Source organism: Haliotis asinina, chromosome 9 (genome assembly GCF_037392515.1).
Source record: "Haliotis asinina isolate JCU_RB_2024 chromosome 9, JCU_Hal_asi_v2, whole genome shotgun sequence".
Taxonomy (NCBI): domain Eukaryota; kingdom Metazoa; phylum Mollusca; class Gastropoda; order Lepetellida; family Haliotidae; genus Haliotis; species Haliotis asinina.
Genome location: NC_090288.1, coordinates 226,677 through 250,031, shown reverse-complemented (window position 1 = coordinate 250,031; position 23,355 = coordinate 226,677). Strand labels below are relative to the sequence as shown.

Sequence of the window (23,355 nt, the reverse complement as noted above, 5' to 3'; positions counted from 1 at the left end):
AATGAAGTCCACCTCTCTCAAGGAAAGCTTGTATGCCGTGAAGAATGCGTCATTATTTGACTTCAGAACGACCATGCTGTTTATTATGAATGTGTTGACATTTCAATGAAGTCTATCTAAAGCTGGCTGGCTGTCCGATCAGAAACTGCCATACATCGCTGCACGCCTCCTGACAGACAGCATTCAGACTACTGTTAAAGGATCTCTATGCCGACTAGAGGCATCCAATGCTGCTGTAGACTGCTAGTCTAGAGTGTAAACGACATCTTCCCATCGTAAAATGACTGTAAGTCACTGCAGACAACTTGCTAACACTAGAATAAAAACAACACATTCTGCACAGGGCGTTGTCCCTCGATGACCAATCAGATAGTAGATGTAACGACCCTGGGATCCTTTGCAGGGCGTTGTCTCTCGGGGACCAATCAAAATATAGACGTGACGTCACCGGTGTAGCAGATAACTGATCATCATGAAATCATGTAAACGGTGATACCCTGCTAGCCTGTAGGCTTGACCGTAACCATGCTGTTTGGCGAGCACGTGTGTAAATGAGTAAAGCGGGCGAAAACTGTTCCGCCGCTTGAAACTGAAGTAGACAATAGCTTTCCAGGTAGATGTGTTGGCAATTTTTCCCCGAAGATAAATGCCGTCCTCTCTTGTAATCACGAGGTGTAGTTAGACGTGGCACCTAGTTGTTGTCTCGAAGAATCTTCGTGACAAAAAGAGTAAAGCAAGTGAAAGAAAACTGTCTCCGCTTGAAGCTTATGTAGACAAACTGTAACGTAAGGATCTTCGAGGATGCGACCAGTCCCTCCAAAGGACACCCAGTCTCCCGCCTACCGGCATAGGAATACCTGGTAAGGTGATTGATTCTCGAGGCGTTGTCTTCAGACCAGTCCATCGCCGCCGCCGATGTAGCTGACGCCAGCGCAGACAACGGCTTAAACATCCGCTTGAGTTCAGTCTTCATGGCCACCCGCTTAGAATCCTGCACTGTGTAAGAGTGAGTGAGTGAGTTTAGTTTTACGCCGCACTCAGCAATATTACAGCTATATGGCGGCGGTCTGTAACCAGACCAGACAATCCAGTGATCAACAACATGAGCATCGATCTGCGCAATTGGGAACCGATGACATGTGTCAACCAAGTCAGCGAGCCTGACCACCCGATCCCGTTAGTCGCCTCTTACGACAAGCTGAGTCGCCTTTTATGGCAAGCATGGGTTGCTGAAGGCCTATTCTACCCCGGGACCTTCTGTAAGAGTGCTGCGAGGAGCCCAATAACTGCTACAGAGATTCACCCAGGACAGCCACGCTGTCCACGAAAACCAGGCTGTGTATCGGCACAGGGTCCGGCGTCGGCATAGGCGCTGGTGTCGGGATAAGCGCTGATGTCGGGATAGGCGCTGGCGTAAGCACAGGCGATGGTGTAGACATAAACGCTGGTGTCGGGATAAGCTGACGTCGGGATAGGCGCTGGCGCAGGCATATGTGCTGGCGTAAGCACAGGCGATGGTGTAGACATAAACGCTGGTGTCGGGATAAGTGCTGACGTCGGGATAGGCGCTGGCGCAGGCATATGTGCAGGCGTAAGCACAGGCGATGGTGTAGACATAAACGCTGGTGTCGGGATAAGTGCTGACGTCGGGATAGGCGCTGGCGCAGGCATATGTGCTGGCGTAAGCACAGGCGATGGTGTAGACATAAACGCTGGTGTCGGGATAGGCGCTGGCATAAGCACAGGCGCTGGCGTAAGCACAGGCGATGGTGTAGACATAAACGCTGGTGTCGGGATAAGCTGACGTCGGGATAGGCGCTGGCGCAGGCATATGTGCTGGCGTAAGCACAGGCGATGGTGTAGACATAAACGCTGGTGTCGGGATAAGTGCTGACGTCGGGATAGGCGCTGGCGCAGGCATATGTGCTGGCGTAAGCACAGGCAATGGTGTAGACATAAACGCTGATGTCGGGATAAGCGCTGACGTCGGGATAGGCGCTGACGCAGGCATATGTGCTGGCGTAAGCACAGGCGATGGTGTAGACATAAACGCTGGTGTCGGGATAAGTGCTGACGTCGGGATAGGCGCTGGCGCAGGCATATGTGCTGGCGTAAGCACAGGCGATGGTGTAGACATAAACGCTGATGTCGGGATAAGCGCTGACGTCGGGATAGGCGCTGACGCAGGCATAGGTGCTGGCGTAAGCACAGGCGATGGTGTAGACATAAACGCTGGTGTCGGGATAGACGCTGACGTAGACATAAGCACTGGCGTAAGCACAGGCGCTGGTGTCGGCACAGGTGCTGGTGTCGGGATAGACGCTGGCATCGCAGCAGCACCGTTCGTCAGCAGGGAACGCAGGAACCTCTGGACTTCCGGATGAGACAAGGCATCTGGATGAAAACAGATCCACGATGTGATCCTGGTGAGGTGGTTCCGGGGACAAACATACAGGCGTCACGGACGAACGCACCATCCCAGGCGTCGGCACAGTCGCTGAAGGCGGTTGTAAGTCAGGGTCGTCCGGCAGAGATCCCAACGACGACGCTGGAGACGACATCCAGCGTTGAGAGGGAAATCAAAGTCCTATGTTAAGGTAAGTATTTAAATATCTAAAATATTTAGATTTCAACAAATTTTTAACTTACCTTACCATAGGACTTATGAATAAGGCTTCGACAGTAGGTTGGCGGTGTTGGACTCCAGAGGACCAACCGATGCCAGCACAAGTTATGCAGTCCTGAGAAACCACTGCAGTCAGGCACAGAAACCATCCTGTAACAAGAAAACAGATAGTAACTCAAGGTAGTCAATGGAGCTGATCATAGCACAATATGAAAGAGAACCATGGCACCTAATGGTAAGTATAAACAATTACCTAATGATTGGCAGGCCAGGTGAGCTGTTGAGCAACCACTAGAGGACCAAAGGACTGTTGATCCTCCACATCCTCCACTGCACGTCTCATAGGTAGAGGCTGGCAAAAACTGTAGACGATCTCCAAAAACAGCCTTCCATGATAGCTGGAGAGCCATCGTGGACGCTGGTGCTCCACGGGTTGTGAGCCGTGGAATGAGGCACTCCTTGAGCATCAGAAGCGTCCAGAATTGTAGAACGAAACCATAAAGCAATGGTGTTCCTGTTTACCTCACCCTTGCACACAGAGGAGAAAGGGATGAATAATCTCTTCCGACCCCGTCTCAACGGAGCTGATTTGACAATATAAAGTTTTAAGGCATGCACGGGGCAAAGCAAGTTTTCCACCACATCGTCTGGTGCCAAGATCGCTTAGAGAGGAAGAATGGTAAACAGTCTATCGGGCTGACCTGGTAGCTGATTTTTTGCAATAAAGTCCCACAGCAAACCTAAATGGCCACATCCATGGCGAGACTGTTATCCGAGTGACATCCAGGGCGTGGATTTGGCTAACCCTGGCAACGGTAGCCAAAGCCAAAAGAAAAACTGTCTTTCTGGATAAATCTTCAAGAGAAGCCAACTCCAAGGGTTCGTAGGGACGACCTCGAAGGTTGCAGAACAATATTGAGATCCCATGCTGGAGGGCGAAATCTCCAACTTGAAAGCCTTTAACACACCTGTAAGTTCTGGAACTTTAGAAACTTGCCTGTCACATTTGACAGCTAGAACAGAGTTCAGAGCTGCAAAATACGTTCCGATAATAAGTACTTCCCTTGTGATGTCAAGAAGAATGGAGGAAAATAAGGAACTCAGCAATAAATTGCGGTGATGCTGATAAGGGATCTTGAGACTTCTGACCACAGAACTTCTCAAAGGATGTCCACTTATTGTCATACAAAGATCTGGTAGAGGTGCGGTGAGCTTGAGCGATGACTTCAGCTACTCTGGTAGAATATCCCTTAGCTCTCAATGCCTTTTGTAAATGATCCATCCGTGCAGATGAAACCTCATCGGGGCTGGATGTAGCTGATGACTGTGAGGGTGCCACAGTAGGTTGGGCCACTCTGGTAACTGAAGGATGTGCCCAGCGGCGAGTTGGCGCAGCTCTGCAAACCACGACCTGGTTGGCCACCAGGGCACAACCAAAAGCAGACGAATCCTCTCTGTCTGTCAACAGTGAGTCCACCAACAGAGGTACGAATGTAGATGCGGAGGTAACAGGACCCTCACTTGTAAATTGTCCCGTTGAATGAAAGGTAGAAACCATTGAAGCGGCCAAAGCATGAGGCGACCTCTGAGGGTAAGGTCTTCAGCCGAAGTCAGGAGACGCAACAGAAACTGCCACTCTCTGAGGGTCAGAGATTGAGAGACCTAAGCTCGCAAACTTGAGAATCTTCTCCCAATGGAATGGAGGGACTTTGACCAACATCAGTTCTTGCGACGTCACAAGATGCGACTTTTCAAGGTTGATTAACCACCCCAGTTGCTGAAGAAGGTGGTGAAGTCCAACTGTCTTGTGAAGAAAGTGAGGCTTGAAGTTGTTCAGGAGGCAGTCATCTATGTAGGGGTCAAAGTCTATCCCTCTCAGATGCAGGAATCAGACGATCAGAGAAGTGATCCGTGTAAACAGCCATGTGGCCGAAGAAATTCCAAACGAGAGGACCTGCCACGGTAATGCACCCCGTTGAAGATAAACCGTAGGAACTTCTGGTGGCGTCGGAAAATTGGAACATGGAGGTACTGATCATGCAAGTTTAGTCTCGCTAACCATGTCCTCAGTAGATCTAAACTAACCATAGGGAAGCGAGACGAAACTGCCATGTTATGAATCATCCGAATTTTGTCTGAATGCTTCTTTGGGACCAGGAAGATGAGGGAGTAGAACCCTGGGGAGTGATTGCGATCTACCATTATCTCTATGGCTTACTTCTCCAAAAGGACTTGAATACTGGACATGCTGCTCCTGAGAGTACACTCGTGCCTGAGGTACAGATGTTAGTGGCGGCAGAGTAACAATTGTCAATTTGTAACTGGTCCTCAAGACGTTCGTGACGTAGGGATCTTCCAGGAATGTCCAGTTGGGCCCTAGTCTCCCACCTCCGGGTGTCGTAGACACGACTGGGAGTGGGTGGACCCAGTCATGAACGTTCCCATCTTCAGCGGGAGGAATAAGGACGCTTGCCCTTCCCCATGCCGGCAGTAGAAGGGGCTTCCTGCAAACGGTCCTAGGGCCTTGCTTGGTATCCGTGTGTCCACGACCTCGGCCTCTGGCAAACACACATCTAATAGACTCTCTGCAGGGGACGTAGTGACGTTTTCCTCTTCCACTGCCTACCACAAAAGGCAGAACTCAGAGCCCCAAAGGTGGATAAGGAGACTTCCGTGTTTGCAAGCTCTGTATGTTGGCAATAAATCAGTGGAATTTTGTCGCTGAACAAAGACCTTGACGCAAAGCGAGCCTGTTGCCTTTTGAACTCTTCTTGCTACATGCACGGGTTCAAGTAGCCAGTATGTCGCACCGTGGTGGTCATCGCTAACGCCGCACGCAAATGAGCGAGTAGGTCGTGTAGAACCTTGCCTTGCCATTGAAATAATGCTTCAAAGTGATCGATCCGAGAGGAATTATCCTCTGTGAGGTCAAATGCCGCTGCTGAAGTAGCTGAATCTAACACCGAAACTGGCTTGAGCATCCGTCTTAATTCCGTATCAATGGCTAGTAACTTGGCATCTTGTAACTTGTGAGACGATGACACGGAGCTAGATAAGCGCTTCAGGGATTCATCATGAGCTGCTCCCGAATCTGCAAACTCCAGACTATGTACTTTGTATTCCGATTTGCAAGATTTAGGCACTCTAATTGTCAAGTCCAGTGACAACTTGGCGAAGTCCTCATCTAATGACGCAATGGCAAGAGGATGACGGCACCGTATGTTGAGGCAAAGGCAAAGACTGCAAAGGCTTCCCAGCTGGGGATCTAAAACGCCGAGGATGGGGAGTGCGTCAAGAAGACCGCGACCTGAATCTATAGTAATGCCGATCCCTATCTGCTGGAGACTTGGACCTAGATCTTGACCGGTGACAACGGGAATGGTGAGGCGATCGAGACCTCCGACTGCGGGGGGGGGGGAACTGGAGCGCGACTTTCTCCTACGTCTGGAACCTTCCACTTCTATGCGCCGAGCTCGTTCTTCCATAAGTTGTCTCTGCAAGTCCACCTCTCATGAGGAAACATGCAACGAAGATACACTCAGGATGCGGTATCCAGAGGACATCGGCGCAGGCATCGGTCCATCAAACTTCCATCAGTTGAAGGAAGCAGCAATGGCATTGGGGCAGCAGGCATCAGCTGCATCAGCTGACATCGATCCAGGATGACACGACCCTGCAGCAGGGTGTAATAAAGACCGAAGCAACTTCTGCACCTCCGGGTGACTTAAGGCGTCGGGGCGAGATAAGTCCACGAAGGAGTCGGGACGCTGCAGCTCCGGAGAATGTTGATCACAAGTTGAGTCTTGTGTAGATTCATGCGTCAGCGCTGGCAACTGTCGCTCCGGAGTCTCCTTGAGAGACGATCGGCACCCCAACGACGACGCTGGTGACAACATCTTCCTGCCCCTCTGAGAGAACCGCTTCTTTCTCACAGTAAGGTAAGCCTTGAACTCTGGTCAAACGAGCAACACATGGAGGCGCAAAGGACACCAGGGGTGGGGGTCCTTGGCTGACTTTAAGACTTTACACACAGTACAAAACTGACAAGTCATAAACAGCTACTGCAACATACAAACAAGTGAGAAAACTTATAGAACTCGCCTAGTAAAGACCCCTACATGAAGAATGCGACAAACATCCCCCTGGCCCCCACATGTTTGAAAGGACAAATAATCTGAGAGTTACTCATTGTTTTTTTTCGACTAAGTTTGAATTGTTTCCATGGAATTCATGAAAATTATAAATGCCATATATCTGTAACCACAATTTCAAGATCTGCTGAAAGATATGAGATGGTTTTCGAGTTGTGCTCTGGGAATGAAGCCCATCCCTCCATTTTGAGACTAAGTCCGAAACGTTTCCATGGAAACCAAGAAAATAAACCAAAAGGCACCACTTTGGGGTCTGCCACACATATCTAGAAAGTTTTACTAACAGATATTAAGAACTTTTTGAGTTCTGCTCCGGAAATGAAACACACCTCTCACTTTTCAGACTTGGTCCAAAATGTTTCCATGGGAGGAAAATAATAAATCACAAGATCCTGTACATAACAAAAGGCACCACTATAGGTTCTGACTGATATATCTACCAAGTTATGCAGAAAAGTATTGAATGGTTTTTGAGTTCTGCTCTGGAAATGAAGTCCATCCCTCCATTTTGAGACTATGTCCGAAACATTTCCATGGAAACCGAGGAAAATAATAATTCACAACAAGAATCATCAGAAGATGACATATATCCCCCGGCACCCACATATTTGAAAGGACAAATCATCGGACAGTTACTTAATGTGTTTTTAGACCAAGTCTGAATTGTTTCCATGGAATTCAAGCAAAAATATAAATGCCATATATCTGTAATCACAAAAAGTCACCATTTCAAGATCTGTCTCGTATATCTGCCAAGATCTTTTGAAAGATGTGAAATGGTTTTCGAAATGTGTTTCGGAAATGAAGTCAGCAACATGTCCATGGAACCAAGAAAATAATACATAAAAAAAAAGGAAATAGCAAAAGACACCACTCTGGGGTCTACCACACATATCTACCAAGTTTTACTAACAGACATTAAGAAGTTTTTGAGTTCTGCTCCGGAAACGAAACACACCTCTCACTTTTGAGACTAAGTACAAAATGCTTCTATGGAAACTGAGAAACTAAGAAATCACAAAAGTCTGTTACTTAGCAAAAGGCACCATGTTAGGTTCCGACTGATATATCTACCAAGTTCTGCAGAAAAATATTGAATGGTTTTTAAGTTCTGCTCACGAAATGAAGCACATCCCTCCATTTTGAGACTAAGTCTGATCAAAAGGAAACAGCAAAAGACACCACACTCAGACGAGGCGTCAACTATATCCCTCCGCATTACATGCCGGTGGGATAACAAAGTCCATCCCTCCATTTTCAGACAAAGGCTGAAATGTTTCCATGGAAACGCAATATGATAAATCACCAAAAAACTGTAAATACCAAAAGGCACTACTTTGAGGTCTGCCACACATATCTACCAAGTTTTACTGACAGATATTAAGAAGTTTTTGAGTTCTGCTCCAGAAATGAAACACACACCTCACTTTTGACACAAAGTCTGAATCGTTTTCCATGGAAACTCAGAAAATAATAAATCACAAAAACCTGTACATAGCAAAAGGCACCACTTTAGGTTCTGATTGATGTATCTACCAAGTCTTGCAGAAAAATATTGAACCGTTTTTGAGTTCTGCTCCGGAAACGAAGCCCACCCCATCACAGAATAAATATAAATGCCAAAACTCTGTAAATAGCAAAAGGCACAACCATAGGCTGAGATTACTATATCTATCAAGTTTGGTCTAAAAATATTGAACAGTTTCTGAATTATGCTCCGGAAACAAAATGATTACGGACGGATGGACAGACGAGGCGTCGACTATATCCAGCCGCATTACATGCCGGGGGGGATAAAAATAAGCACACCCAGGGGCGGGGCAGCAACAACAAAGATGGCTGCCCCCGCAACCAGAAGCATGCCATATCAGAAAAAACAGGACTACATACAGCAAATGGATAACCCATGAAGAAAAACAAGTATCAGATGGTGTAGGAACTAACCCAAGTTATGTACACCAAGCGGAGACCACACAAAAACAACAGAGATGTGAGAAACCACCCACATCAAAAAACAAGTATCAGATGGTGTAGGAATTAACCCAAGTTATGTACACCAAGCGGAGACCACACAAAAACAACAGAGATGTGAGAAACCACCCACATCGAAAAACAAGTATCAGATGGTGTAGGAACTAACCAAAGTTATGTACACCAAGCGGAGACCACACAAAAACAACTGAGATGTGAGAAACCACCCACATCGAAAAACAAGTAATAGTGCACACGAGGTAGCCAGGTAAGTGAAGTTTTAATTCTTACGTAACATGAAACAAAAACATACCTACTGTGTAGTAGTAACCTGAAAACTTTAACTATAACAAACCAAACGAATGTCTGATCGCAAGGACGCTTGAAATATAAGTGAATTCTTAAAGGTCAGCGCTTGCGCGGTTCAGGAGATCGCGTCACTTCCGTGACTATGCATTCGTCGATACATGAGGTAGCCATTCATGGGAATGGCGAATCAACGACTGTCTGATCTCATCTACGCGAAGCTAGAGGTAATATGCACAAGTCCTATGGTAAGGTAAGTTAAAAATTTGTGACACATATACATAAACCAAATACTGCATACCACATAAATATAGGACCGAAATAGTTGAAACACTTATCGCCGTAGTGGAGACCCCTGGTAACTCCAGCCACCCTCATCGAACGATAAGGAGAGAGTGACAAGCGTGGTTGGTCAGCTGACCAATTACGCAGGAAAAGGGAGGCAACTCGTGGGTGAGTGTATTTTTTACATCCGCTTCTTTTAGAAGGGAACTTCAAGGGATTTCAGGTGTTCCACTATCTTCGCTAGGGAAGAGGAAATAAGCAATTAAGCATGAGTCAGGATAAGGAAAAATTAAGGTTTTAGAAGCTCACAGATTCCTTGATAAACACAGACCCCTTATCATACATTTCTCATGGTGGTGTTTTTTGTATTCGAAGCTGCTTACCAAGGCAGTTTGCCGATAGACCTTGACTTCCCAACTTAGGCCATTTCTGCCTTGGACTGGTCTCATGCTCCTTATCAAAGTGTTTATTAAATAGTGTATGCGTTTAGACTTGTCTGGTCACACACACACTTTTAAGGTTAATTTTAATTGACATTACATACTGTCAGGATCTTGCCATGTTGAAAATTACTTTATCTGTAAAGGGGCCACTGAATCCATGACTTGGCAGAACAATGAGGGATGTAAATCCATTTAAATTATCAGTTAAGTGAAGAGTTTCTATGATTGATCCAACTGCAATCTTGACTTGAGCGTTTGTTATTTTCATTTGGGCCACATAAAAGTGGTTTGGGCCACTAAAAAATGTTGGCCAGACATGAAACATTTGAGTCACTAAAGATTTTTCATGAGTTTCTATCACTGCAAAAATATAAACACAGTAGGTATATAGAGCATACAGGTAGAGATTGGCTGTGTAGACAGTATACAGAATGTGTAGAGAGTATATAGAGTGTGGAGAGAGTATATAGGTGTTTTGAGTAGGTAGGACGTGTAGAGAGTATATAGAGTGTGGAGAGAGTATACAGGTGTTTTGAGTAGGTAGGACGTGTAGAGAGTATATAGAGTGTGGAGAGAGTATACAGGTGTTTTGAGTAGGTAGGACGTGTAGAGAGTATATAGAGTGTGGAGAGAGTATACAGGTGTTTTGAGTAGGTAGGACGTGTAGAGAGTATATAGAGTGTGGAGAGAGTATACAGGTGTTTTGAGTAGGTAGGACGTGTAGAGAGTATATAGAGCGTGAATAGGGTATACAGGTTATGTAGCAAAAGAATTTTTTCCAATTCCTGAAGTTACCTAAACCACATTTTGTTCATACCAAAAGATTTCACCAGGATGCTGTTAAGTCTGTGTGAGACTGAGATGATATTTAGTAAGATTCTCATTCTTGACACAAACTCACCCTGCTTCAGACTCGATACACACAACTGGACTTGTGGTGCTGGCTGCACACAAGTTGCCTGCCATGGCGGACAGTGTAGCAATAGGGCCAGAGGCCTGTTTGGGAGCACTGCCCTTGGCTGAAACACAAAATATTTCCTGTCAAGTTAAAAGGAAACCAAATCCTAAACCCAACCGTTCTGTAGTTCATTGCATTTAGTTCCTGTGACAAGGCAGTGTAGTTCACCTGACATAATCAGTTCCTGTGACTGACAGAGTGTAAAGCACCTGGCAAAATCTCACAATCAGTTCCGGTGATTGACAGTGTAGTTCACTTGACACAATCACTTCCTGTGTTTGACAGAGTGTAGTTCACCTGACACAACCATTTGCTGTACATAGTGTAGTTCACCTGACACAATCAGTTCCTGTGACATACATCATGTAGTTCACTTGACACAACCAGTCACTGTACAGATATAGTGTAGTTTACCTGACACAACCTGTTCCTGTGACATACATAGTGCAGTTCACCTGACACAATCAGTTCCTGTGATTGACAAAGTATAGTTCACCTGACACAATCAGTTCCTTTGACTGACAGTGTAGTTCACCTGACATAATCAGTTCATTTGATAAATAAAAAACGTGTAGTGCACCAATCAGTTCATGTAAAGACACAGTGTAGTTCACCTGACATAAACAGTTCTTGTGACAGACATCGTGTAGTTAACCTGACACAATAAGTTCCTGTACAGGCACAGTGTAGTTAAGCTGACTCAACCAATTGCTGAACATGGCGTAATTCACCTGACACAATCAGTTGCTGTGACATAGTGTAGTTCAGCTGACTCATACAGTTACCGAACTGACACAGCGTAGTTCACCTGACACAATAAGTTCCTGTACAGGCACAGTGTAGTTAAGCTGACTCAACCAATTACTGAACATGGTGTAGTTCACCTGACACAATCAGTTCCTGTGACATAGTGTAGTTCAGCTGACTCAACCAGTTCCTGTACAGACACAGTGTAGTTCATTTGACACAATCAGTTCCTGTACAGACACAGTGTAGTTCACCTGACACAATCAGATCCTGTGACAGACACCGAGTTATGTAGTTCATCTGACACAATCAGTCAATATAACAGACACTGAGTTGTGTAGGCTGTGTAATGACGTTGACTCACCACCCAAACAGAGTTGTGTAGGCTCTGAAACAATGTTGACTCACCGCCCAGGCAGAGTTGTATGGGCTGTGTAATGATGCTGACTCACCCCCCTGACAGACTTGTGTGGGCTGTGCAATGATGTTGACTCACCACCCAAACAGAGTTGTGTAGGCTGTGTAATGATGTTGACTCACTGCCCAAACAGAGTTGTGTAGGCTGTGTAATGATGTTGACTCACTGCCCAAACAGAGTTGTGTAGGCTGTGTAATGTTGTTGACTCATCACCCAGACAGAGTTGTGTAGGTTGTGTAATGATGTTGACTCACCACTCAAACAGAGTTGTGTAGGCTGTGTAATGATGTTGACTCACTGCCCAAACAGAGTTGTGTAGGCTGTGTAATGATGATGACTCACTGCCCAAACAGAGTTGTGTAGGTTGTGTAATGATGTTGACTCACCACCCAAACAGAGTTGTGTAGGCTGTGTAATGATGTTGACTCACCACCCAGACAGTGTTGTGTAGGTTGTGTAATGCTGTTGACTCACCACCCAGACAGAGTTGTGTAGGTTGTGTAATGATGTTGACTCTCCACCCACACAGAGCTGTGTAGGCTGTGTAATGATGTTGACTCACCACCCAGACAGAGTCCATGTCTATCGGTGCACAGCACTGCAGCAACACCAGGCAGCTTAAACCTGGAACAAATGACATATTTTTTAAACAAATCACTGAGCTCCACACAAAATGTGTATCTACATTTATCTTACCTCACACATAAATGTCGTTTTTTCATTGGCTAAGCGCTCTTCCAATATTTTCATGTGCAATATGTGCACTCACCTGCAGTAAACATGACAGTGACATCAATGTCCACTCACCTGCAGTGAACATGACAGTGACATCAATGTCTACTCACCTGCAGTGAACATGACAGTGACATCAATGCCCACTCACCTGCAGTGAACATGACAGTGACATCAATGTGCACTCACCTGCAGTGAACATGACAGTAACATCAATGTCCAATCACCTGCTGTCAAGATGACAGTGACATCAATGTCTACTCACCTGCAGTGAACATGGCAGTGACATCAATGTCTTCTCACCTGCAGTGAACATGACAGTGACATCAATGTGCACTCACCTGCAGTGAACATGACAGTGACATCAATGTCTACTCACCTGCAGTGAACATGACAGTGACATCAATGCCCACTCACCTGCAGTGAACATGACAGTGACATCAATGTGCACTCACCTGCAGTGAACATGACAGTAACATCAATGTCCAATCACCTGCTGTCAAGATGACAGTGACATCAATGTCTACTCACCTGCAGTGAACATGGCAGTGACATCAATGTCTTCTCACCTGCAGTGACATCAATGCCCACTCACCTGCAGTGAACATGACAGTGACATCAATGCCCACTCACCTGCAGTGAACATGGCAGGGACATCAATGCCCACTCATCTGCAATGAACATGGCAGGGACATCAATGTCCACTAGGACACATGCAGAGGATTACACAAGCAGATGCAGCTTTAAAGATATTCAATGATTTAAGCAGAATCCTGTCCTTCACAGATTCACTCCCTGGTTTAAAGTTCTTAGTAGACCAAGGCAATAAAAACTGAGAAATCTTTGTAGAACTTGGTACTGTGGCATGATAACTGACTTGGTGAGTAGAGGTCAGTGAGCGGAATGTCAATCATCTCTACATGTAACACAAGACTTTGAAAAAAGTACTAAGATATGGATAACACCAGAACAAGCCGACACGAAGAAGGATTGCTTTACATGCAAACGCGGGTTGATGACAACTGCTGAGCCGGGACCTTAAGGCCAAGTTGATGAAGGCACTCCACATCTGTTACGGAGAGGTCCCGAAGGTAATGAGATGCAAGTGTCGGAACTTCCAGGACTGGTCAGTGAACTTACAGGATCTCAGGAGAGACTGGAGTTCAGGAACTGTGGAGATCTTCACGCCTGTAGCCGCCGCAATAATGGCACTGAGAGCAGCCAAGTAGATCGACAAAGTAGAACCTTTAAGCTTCTTGGATATTCTCAGATGCTGCACGTATTCTGCTACCATCTGGGGTGAAGCTGTTGCGGGAAATATAATGCCCTTGGTTCTGCAATAAGTTTGAAATCACTCCCACGTATCACTGTATAATGACCAAGCGATGTGCTGTAGTAATAGCAGTAGCAACCTGTTTGGAATACCCTTTGGCTACTAATGATCGATGAAGATGCACCAGACGTGAAGATAAAGCGTGAGCAGAGAACCGTGGAGCTGATTGGAGTGAGGATGAACTAGTAGGTCTCATCAATCGGAAGGTGGCATGGGATGAGGTTCGGCTAGGTTTTGCAGGTTGATGAACTAACCTTAGGATGGCCAAAAGGGCGTGACCAAAATCAGTGTCATCCTCTTGGTCATGTGCAGCTTGAGAAGTATGCGTGGAAGAAGAGCCACTGGTGGAGGGGCTTAAGCATTGAGATCATCCTGTCCCCTGGCCAATGGGGTGGAGACACAAATTGAGGCGACTGATGATTGAATCTGGTGGCGAACATACCCACTGTCAGAGTTGTTAATGGAAGACATAACATCCTCAACACCTCTGGATGAAGTGTACACTCACGTTGAGGATGGACGACTCGACCGGGACAGTGAGTCTGCGATGACATTCTTCACCTCTGGAATGTAATTGGCACATATTGTAATTCCGAGTGAATCCACAAGGTCGAAAAACCATTGTGTAGACCACGGAAGTTAAGGAGAGCCCGTCGACCCCATCCAGTTGATGTGCAACACGACTGCTGCATTGTCCGATCGGATCATAAGAGATGACGCACGAAGAAGATCTTGCCAATGATGGACAGAATTACCACTGTGAGCTCTAGAATGTTATATACAACAAAATGTTATGGATGTCAGCTTCTCCTTTATTGTTTTCTGGGCCATTCCGTGCCCCTTCGTCAGATGGATCCACCTGACAAAGGGGCAAGGAATATGAACTGAAGATTCTGCTGGCTGATGAGCCAGCTGAGCTGATGAAGTAGCTGCATTGTGAAGTCCATGTGATGTAGGAGGAGTGCATGATCGGTCTGGGAATGGATGCGATTGTCAATGTATGCTTCGAAAACAATCCCCTTGCGATGTAGGAAGCTGACAATCGTCTTTGTGACTCGTGTAAGCAGCCACAGTGCCAAAGAAATTCCAAATGGGACAACAGGCCACTGATAGTGGGTGCCCTCAAAAACAAACCAAAGGAACCTGCGATGCGCAGGAAAAATCGGAAATATGCATCTTGCAGATTGAGACTGATCATGTAATACCCTGGCTTTATAATCATTCTCAGATGGGCACAGAGACCATCCGGAAATATGGAGGTGGTGGAAGAAAAAACTTGCTGAAAACCTTCATGTTGAAGATGAGTCTCAGCTTGAGTTTTTCTTTGGGAGCAGAAATATCAGAAAATAGAAGTCCAGTTCGCTTGGACCCAGATGCTGTCAAGATCATGTTGATAGGGGCCATACCCTTCCTGATAGCGCCGTCCAAATGTAAAAGCTCCTGGTCTTCCACTAAAAATGGTGAATATGCCCACTGTTTGGAGCCCAACAAAGCAATGTTATCTACCGAATGAGAGACGATCAGTGATGAGAAGCCATGCACCCACTGCAGCAGGGAAGGTAATGGACGCAAACTCTCCCGACTGCATGTGAAAGCTGGAGAGTAAATCAGCAGGCGAAGTAGCTGGAGCAGATGCAGGAACCGAGATAGAAGCTGAGGTAGGTTGATGTAGGACTGAAGCGACTGCAAGCACAAAAAATGCATGGAAATATAGAGCAAGGGATGATGAAGCTTCAGCCGCTGGACTCCAGGAGACTGGTAAAACAGGCCTCATCAGGGCTGCCACTGTAGAGAAGCTACAGTGGACAGTGGAACTCATCAAAGGTGAAGCGGATACCCCAGAAACTGTAACAGGAGATGTAGGAAGTGTCACAAAGGAAGCTACCAGAACTCCAGGACCAGATGACAAGTAGGGAATAGTCGCAGATAAGGTAACGATCGGCGCATAAACAACCAGAGTGGGACGAAAGGTTGTACTGTCATAACTGTGAGAGCCTACCCTGCTCGCCATATCAGGATACACTGTAAGCCCAGTCTCAGTAAAAGGTGTATCCATTGATCTAATGTCGCACCAGGTATCCGATTAGGAAACGCTGAAACTGTGTCTGTGGATCTAAGCACTGTACTCGGAAGCCGTAAACTGTGAAGTGAGTGAACTTGGAAGGTGTGAATTGTGAAGTGAGTGAACTTGTAAGTGGTGAACTGTGAAGTGTGAACTGTGAAGTGAGTGGCACAGAGAGGTAACTGGTGCTCCAAACAAAAGTGCCGCACTTGGCGTAAGAGATGTACTGGCTGCAAGAGCTGCACTCGAAGTGAGCTATGCACAGTTAGAAAGTGCTCCACTGAGTGTAATCGGCGCAGTGGAGTATAAGGGGTAAATGGCACTCCAACATCATGTGAAGGGGTGATCACCACTGAAGTGTGGCACTGGAAACAGGTGGTTGCCTCAACATGTGCGAAGCATATGAGAAAGCTGCACTCTCAAGTCAGTTGAAGAGCGAGGTCGAAAAAAGTGTCTGAGATTTTCACTCAAGTAGGAGTCTAAGGCTTCCTCCAAAAAATCATCATTTGGGAATGAGATTTAGATCAACGGGCTGATTCCGAGAGTCTGAATTCACCACCTCAGAAGAAGATGGACTGTCACTAGATCAGTCAGACGATGACAAGCGACTTTTCTGTATTCCAAGAAAGCTTCATCATCTAAATTTGCACAAAATGTGCAACATTGACCGCACTCACAGTGGCCTAAACAGTCAACACACATTGCATGTGGATCGGCTGCTGAGAAGTTGGAATGACAATTGTCACAATGCTTGCTATTTTTTTTATGCATTTCCTTTAGATTTCCCCATGTCTAGCAGTTGAAAAATTCTCAGATGTCGTCAGAAGAAAACACTTCCACACTCGAGAGCAACAAGAAAGAGACTGACAGTAACAGGTTCCTGCTTAATGATGATTGACAGGTGTTGATGTCAGGGTAGGGGCAGATATCGGGTGGTCAAAGGCCAGCAAGTGTTGATTCAACTTAGCTTTAAGCACGTTCCTCATATGGTCGAAGAACAAGAAGAGAGCTGAATAACGTGTGATAGGATAAGTTTAAAAATTTGGTTAGGGCTGACAAATTTTACATCTAACCAGCCCTGTCATCTAGCTGAGTTTAATAGCCTGTTCTTATGTATTTTCACATATTTTGTTCATATTTTTATTTTCACAATTTTAACACTCTTTATACCCAAAAATGTTGAAAATGATGAAATGATTTAATGGTGAAAAAAAAGGCATTCAGAAATTGTTCAAGAACTTGTATTTAAACCAGTTTCACATGCTACATTTCTACTGCAATGATTCTAAAGATGACTCGTCCTTGTGGCTGCATCAGGCATGCTTCTGACCTCCTTGTTCATAACTGTTGTATATTGCGGTATGTAGAGTTACCAGTTATAGGAGTTATCTCCCTTTGTCTATGGCACTGATGGAGCATTTGTCATTGTATGGATCACCGGTCTATCATGGAAGCTACACGTGTGTTAATTGGCCTCGTTATTGTTTCATGAAGAACCCAAGGTTACATGTGCAACACACAACACAGAAACATTACATGGTGTTAGAAGTGGAATCTACACATCGTAAACCATGTTAAGTGGAATATCACACCCTTGTTTTGACTGGAATGCCGTCAATCCCGGAGAAGAGTGGAGGCGCTTTCGACTGCAGGTAGAGCTGGACCGTTAGCATTAGCAGACAACACTGAGGAGCTACAAGTAAGCTATCCACTTCTGTGGTCCGATGATCGTGGCTGAGACGTACCAAACACTTTTCAACTTTCTGAAGAGAAAAAGAAGCAGTTCAAGCCGTACTATGAACGTTTCTCTGAATATGTGTCTCCTTAATCAAATCCGATTGTCACACATTGGAAATTCAGAAAATGAAGTCAATCTCAAAGTGAAAGTGTAGACACATTTGTGACTGATCTGAAAATCTTAGTTCTAGATTGTGAATTCACGGACCAAGACAAAATGGTAAGAGACAGTATTGTTTTGGGGACTAATTTTCCAAAGGTCTGAGACAAGTTATTGCAAGAAGGAAAAGATTTGACCTTGAACAAAGCTGTTGATATCACCAGATCTTTTGAGCTCTCTGATGCTCTGATGTTACCAGAGGCAGCAGAAAAGATAGACTCAATTTCTCGATCCCATGGTTACCAAAACAGTAAGATGAAGTATGATAGAAAACCTCAGAATCAAAATAAGGCTCATAGCAGTGCTGAAGTATGCACTAAATGTGGAAATAAACACTTTCCTGATGAAAAGTGTGCAGCTGCAGGAAAGAGATGCCATAAATGGTCAAAATGGAATCATTTTTCTAAAATTTACAAAACAAGGGGTGCAAGTCACATTGAAGAAGAAACAGAATTGACTTTAAACACCATTGATGAAAATGAAGCTGAGTTCTACATTGGTTCTATTGGGATTGGCAGTGGAGCTGAGTTCTACATTGGTTCCATTGGGATTGGCAGTGGAGTTGAGTTCTACATTGGTTCCATTGGGATTGGCAGTGGAGCTGAGTTCTACATTGGTTCCATTGGAATTGGCAGTGGAGCTGAGTTCTACATTGGTTCCATTGGGATTGGCAGTGGAGCTGAGTTCTACATTGGTTCCATTGGGATTGGCAGTGGAGCTGAGTTCTACATTGGTTCCATTGGGATTGGCAGTGGAGCTGAGTTCTACATTGGTTCTATTGGGATTGGCAGTGGAGCTGAGTTCTACATTGGTTCCATTGGGATTGGCAGTGGAGCTGAGCTGAGTCAGCTTAGGATCTGCTTGGATCCGAAAGATCTAAATCAAGCCATCACGTACCCTCATTACAGTATGCCAACACTGGAAGATATAACAGCATATTTGGCAAGGGCACGTTACTTCAGCGTTCTTGATGCATGGTCAGGATACTGGTCCATCAAGTTGGAGGAAAAGTCGTCATATCTCACCACATTCAACAGTCCGTTTTGGCGATACCGATTTTTACGTCTGCTGTTTGAGATTAACTCATCTCAAGACGAGTTTCAGCGATGCATGGATGAAACTTATGAAAGCCTCGAAGGAGTATCAAAGATAGTTGATGATGGTCATGTATATGGTCGCACAAGAGAAGAACGTAACAGATACCTGAGAGCCATGCTTCAGAGGTCAGGAGGGAGAGCAGTGCACTTCAACCCAGACAAGACTGTGACAGATCAGCAAGAAGTCCGGTATTTTGGACATATTCTGTCTGCCGATGGGATAAAGCCAGACCCTAAGAAAGTCACAGCTATCCAAAACATGGAACCACCTATCAACACAGCAGAATTGGAGACAATACTTGGTATGGTCAATTACTCTGCAAAGTTTGCCCAGTGTCTGAGGTGACACCCTCACTTAATCATGACTTAACCATGAAGGACAATGAGTTCCAGTGGGACAGCAACCATGACATGGTTTTCAAAGAAATGAAAGATGCTGTTACCACTACTAAGCTTCTAGCATACTACATTTCAAAGGAGGAACTAGTGCTACAAGTGGACGCTTCAAAGGGTGAACTTGCCGCGGCATTATTGCAAAATCAGCGACCTGAGGCTTATGCATCCAAAGCCTTGACCCATTGTGTGCAAAATTATGCTCAAATAGAGAAAGAGATGTATGCTATTCTCTTCGGGTGCAAGCACTTCCATCAGTTTGTGTACGGAAGAGCAGTAACTGTAGAAAATAATCACAAACCCCCTTGAAATAATCATGAGAAAGGCACTTGCAGTTGCGTCACCAAGATTAGAGCGCATGATGTTGAAGCTGCAGAAATACAACATCAACATTATGCATCGTCCAGGAAAAGAAATTCCTCTAACCAACACCTTATTGCAAAAGTACTTGACAGACATGGATGATGGAACAGGACGATCTCAGCTATGGAGCTGAAATGCAAGTACACCTGGTGTTGTCATCTGTGTGAGTGAGTGACAGCAAGGTCCCAGCTCTATGTGAATCTATGAGACAGGATAAATCTATGAGAATCCTGACCAAATCCATTCACAAAGGTTGGCATGAAAAGTAAAGTGACTGTCATATTCATGTATTACCATACTGGTATATCTGTGACGAGCTGACTCTCTTAGATGGCATTGTGTTCAAGGGAGAGAGGATGGTTGTGCCACCGAACATGTGCATGGACATGTTGACAGCTATACATTCTGGTCATATAGGCATGGAGAAATGTAGATAGTTGGAAATGTGTTCAAGGGAGAGAGGATGGTTGTGCCACCAAACGTGCATGCACATGTTGACAGCTATACATTCTGGTCATATAGGCATGGAGAAATGTAGATAGTTGGAAATGTGTTCAAGGGAGAGAAGATGGTTGTGCCACCAAACGTGCATGCACATGTTGACAGCTATACATTCTGGTCATATAGGCATGGACAAATGTAGATAGTTGGAAATGTGTTCAAGGGAGAGAGGATGCTTGTGCCACCAAACATGTGCATGGACATGTTGACGGCTATACATTCTGGTCATATAGGCATGGAGAAATGTAGATGGTTGGAAATTGAATGCCTTCCAAACACCTAAAGTGCAAGAGTAATTGAGAGGCTGGTCAGTGTTTGTCAGGCATGGTATTCCTAAAGAAATAATGTCTGAGAATGGTCCCCAGTTGGCATCGCAGGAATTTAGAACCTTTGCTATAGCCTGGGACATGAAGCATTCTGCTTCCAGTCCACACTACCCCCAAAGTAATGACTTTGGTGAGAGAAGTGTCTGAACAGCCAAGAGTTTGTTAGACAAAGCCCTTGTAGACATCTGTGTCACTGTATGGATCACCAGTCTATCATGGAGTTGCCATTAAAGCTACACGAGTTTTAACCGGCCACGTTATTGTTTCATGAAGAACCAAAGTTTACTTGTGTAAGACACAACACAGAAACATAACAACTATGATCCACATTATCCTTACAGTAGTCCGTACAACACTTTCTCATACAAAATCACCCAATGATGTTTTTGTAGCAGGGCGTTGAGTCATTCCAAAGACGACATCCTTACCTTGTCAGCATGCTGACGGGGTTAACCTCTTTGGTCATATGGACAAGGCATCCTACTTTGAATCAGAAGGTCCATCGTTCGAATCCCAGCACAGGACTCGGAAATTTTGAGGCCGCTAAATTGGCGCCCAACGTGGGGCTGAGCATGTTCATATCAAATTTGAACAAAATAAGCCTCAGTGCCCAACTATGCGGACCGGGACGTGACTTCTGTTGACTGGGGGAGTTTGTAGCAGGGTGTGGAGTCCTTTCTGTGAGAATCTGAGTAGTATATACAATGGGGGTTTTAAAACACTTTCAAGAAAAGTCTCTACAAAGCCTTATTTACTAAATAAGGCTTTGGTTGGGCCCTTAGCTCTTGCTACTATTACCCCTACTACTTAACGTGTGTTGGTGGTAACACTGTGCCGTACGGTACGATCAATAATTCTTCTCTTACAAACCCCCTACCCGGCCCATCCCTCAAGTTGTATAAGTTAGGTTCGTCGGCTTTCATATCCACTTTATCTATGTTGTAAGTTTTGACTGACCATATAGGATCGGTGGCCCGCTATCACCCTCGTGTTCCCCCGGCTGGTATAGATACCTCACTAGGGCGGGCCCTATCTGGTATCTGTTTCTCCTTCCCACGCAATGGAGCGGCCGACTCTGCAACTATTGATTTTAGTTTGATAGCGTCTGCCGGTTTCTTACCGGTGAGACGGGTGACTTCATGGTTGATTGCCGACACCACCTTGGGTAACCTCGTGACCCATTCAGTCGATCGTTTTCCAGGGGTGGCCATCTCCCTAGCATACTGATGGCCGGACAAGCGCTCAGCCAAAGTCCTATTAAATCTCTCAACTATGGCTTGGCTGCGATGGGCTCCGGCCGTGCCACGCCTGACCTTTGTATCGTGTTTGGCTAGCAGTTGTGACACGGCACCCATGAACTCCCGTCCGGGGTCAACTTGCAGCTCTGTTGGCCACGTCAGCGGGCTGCGTTTGTATATGCGTTCGAATCCTCTGGCTACCTGGGCCGAATCTTTCGTGGTCAAGGGTTCGGCTTCCTTGTAACGACTGGCTACGTCCACTACGGTTAAGGCATACTTGTACCTCTTGTCGTGGGGTAGGAACAGTAGGTCTGCCTGGTGAACGCTATTAGGTATGTTAATACCGAACCTCCTTCTAGGCACGTAGCGTGGTGCCGGCAAATAGATCTGCCACAGGGCTTGTTTTTCAAGCCACGCTTTGGCTTCCTCCGGGGGTACTCGCGCTATTTTAGCTAGCTTATCTACTGCGCTAGCTCCTTTCCAGTACCCACGCGGGCTGTAGTAAATAGCCTCAAATTTTTTCATGTCCATACGCGTATGTGTTTATCCCATCAATAGCTATCCAACGTTTCGTGTCCATAGGCGACAGGGACGTCTTGTTTATAGTCAGTCCGTATATCTTATGTCCATCACTTCTAAGTGTGTTCATTTTATGCCTAAAGGTACGGGTCTTGAACAGGGCTTCCTTGAATCTGGCGTGTTTGATGTGTTGTTTCACCACATACTTCTTAACCCCCTTAGCCTTCCGGATCTCACTATTGTCGGCTTTCAGTATGGAGTACATCTTAGGTCTCAAACCTATGTACTCGGCTATGGGCGTGCCAGCACACTCGTCCTTCATCTTACCTAGGACCTTTTTATTTACCGTACTGTGTATGGCATGGGTCTTAGGGTAGTCGCTGGTGTCGTATAAATCGAGGTGTTTTTTCATGTCCTCGTACACGTCCTCGGTTCGGATTTCTAACAGCAAGGAATCCGTGTCAGTGTACAGCACTTCACACCTGTCGCCGCACTGTTTCTTGAGCTCGTTGTAGTAAAAGTCGTACATCAGGTGTTTGGATAAATCGAGGATGCTCATCCCCACGTAAACAGGCCGGTTGAATTTTATGTGGCTTTTCTTCATGTGTAGGGCAACCAGGTTGTCTGTGAATATCTTACTACGGTTGAATGCCGGACTGGCTATCAATCTCCTGAGCTTGTCTTCCTCACTCGACCGAACCAGCTTCACGGTCACGCGTTTCCTCAGGTTCTCCATAGTCTTACCAAACACCGAGTTGTTCATGAGCTTGTAGAGATTTTTCTCAAAATCACTGGTGGCTTTTTTTCGTAGGTCTGTGTTCATTCTGATGTAGGGCTCCATCCATGGGCTCTGGTCGAACATGAGCACCCTGTGTATTTTGGTCAGCCTCATACCCAACGACAGGTACAGCTGTAGGTTGCGATAGTGAACGATGTACTTGGTCTTATTCATTAAGTTAGGCACGAGTTTTTCAACGTCTGTCACACGC

General features: G+C 45.6%; 1 protein-coding gene across 2 annotated transcripts in view; it reads right to left on the bottom strand.

Annotated features, from left to right (window-relative positions):
- Positions 1 to 23,355, bottom strand: part of LOC137295519 (ragulator complex protein LAMTOR5-like) — a 44,572-nt gene that overhangs the window by 8,255 nt on the left and 12,962 nt on the right. The window contains exons 2-3 of one of the 2 annotated variants that reach the window (XM_067826886.1): positions 12,468 to 12,529; positions 10,684 to 10,801 (exon numbers count right to left, since the gene is read on the bottom strand). In XM_067826886.1, coding sequence (XP_067682987.1) covers positions 10,684 to 10,801; positions 12,468 to 12,529 — 180 coding nt within the window. Of the gene's footprint in view, positions 1 to 10,683; positions 10,802 to 12,379; positions 12,530 to 23,355 lie in introns of both variants that reach the window. The other variant, XM_067826885.1, reaches the window with a different exon arrangement.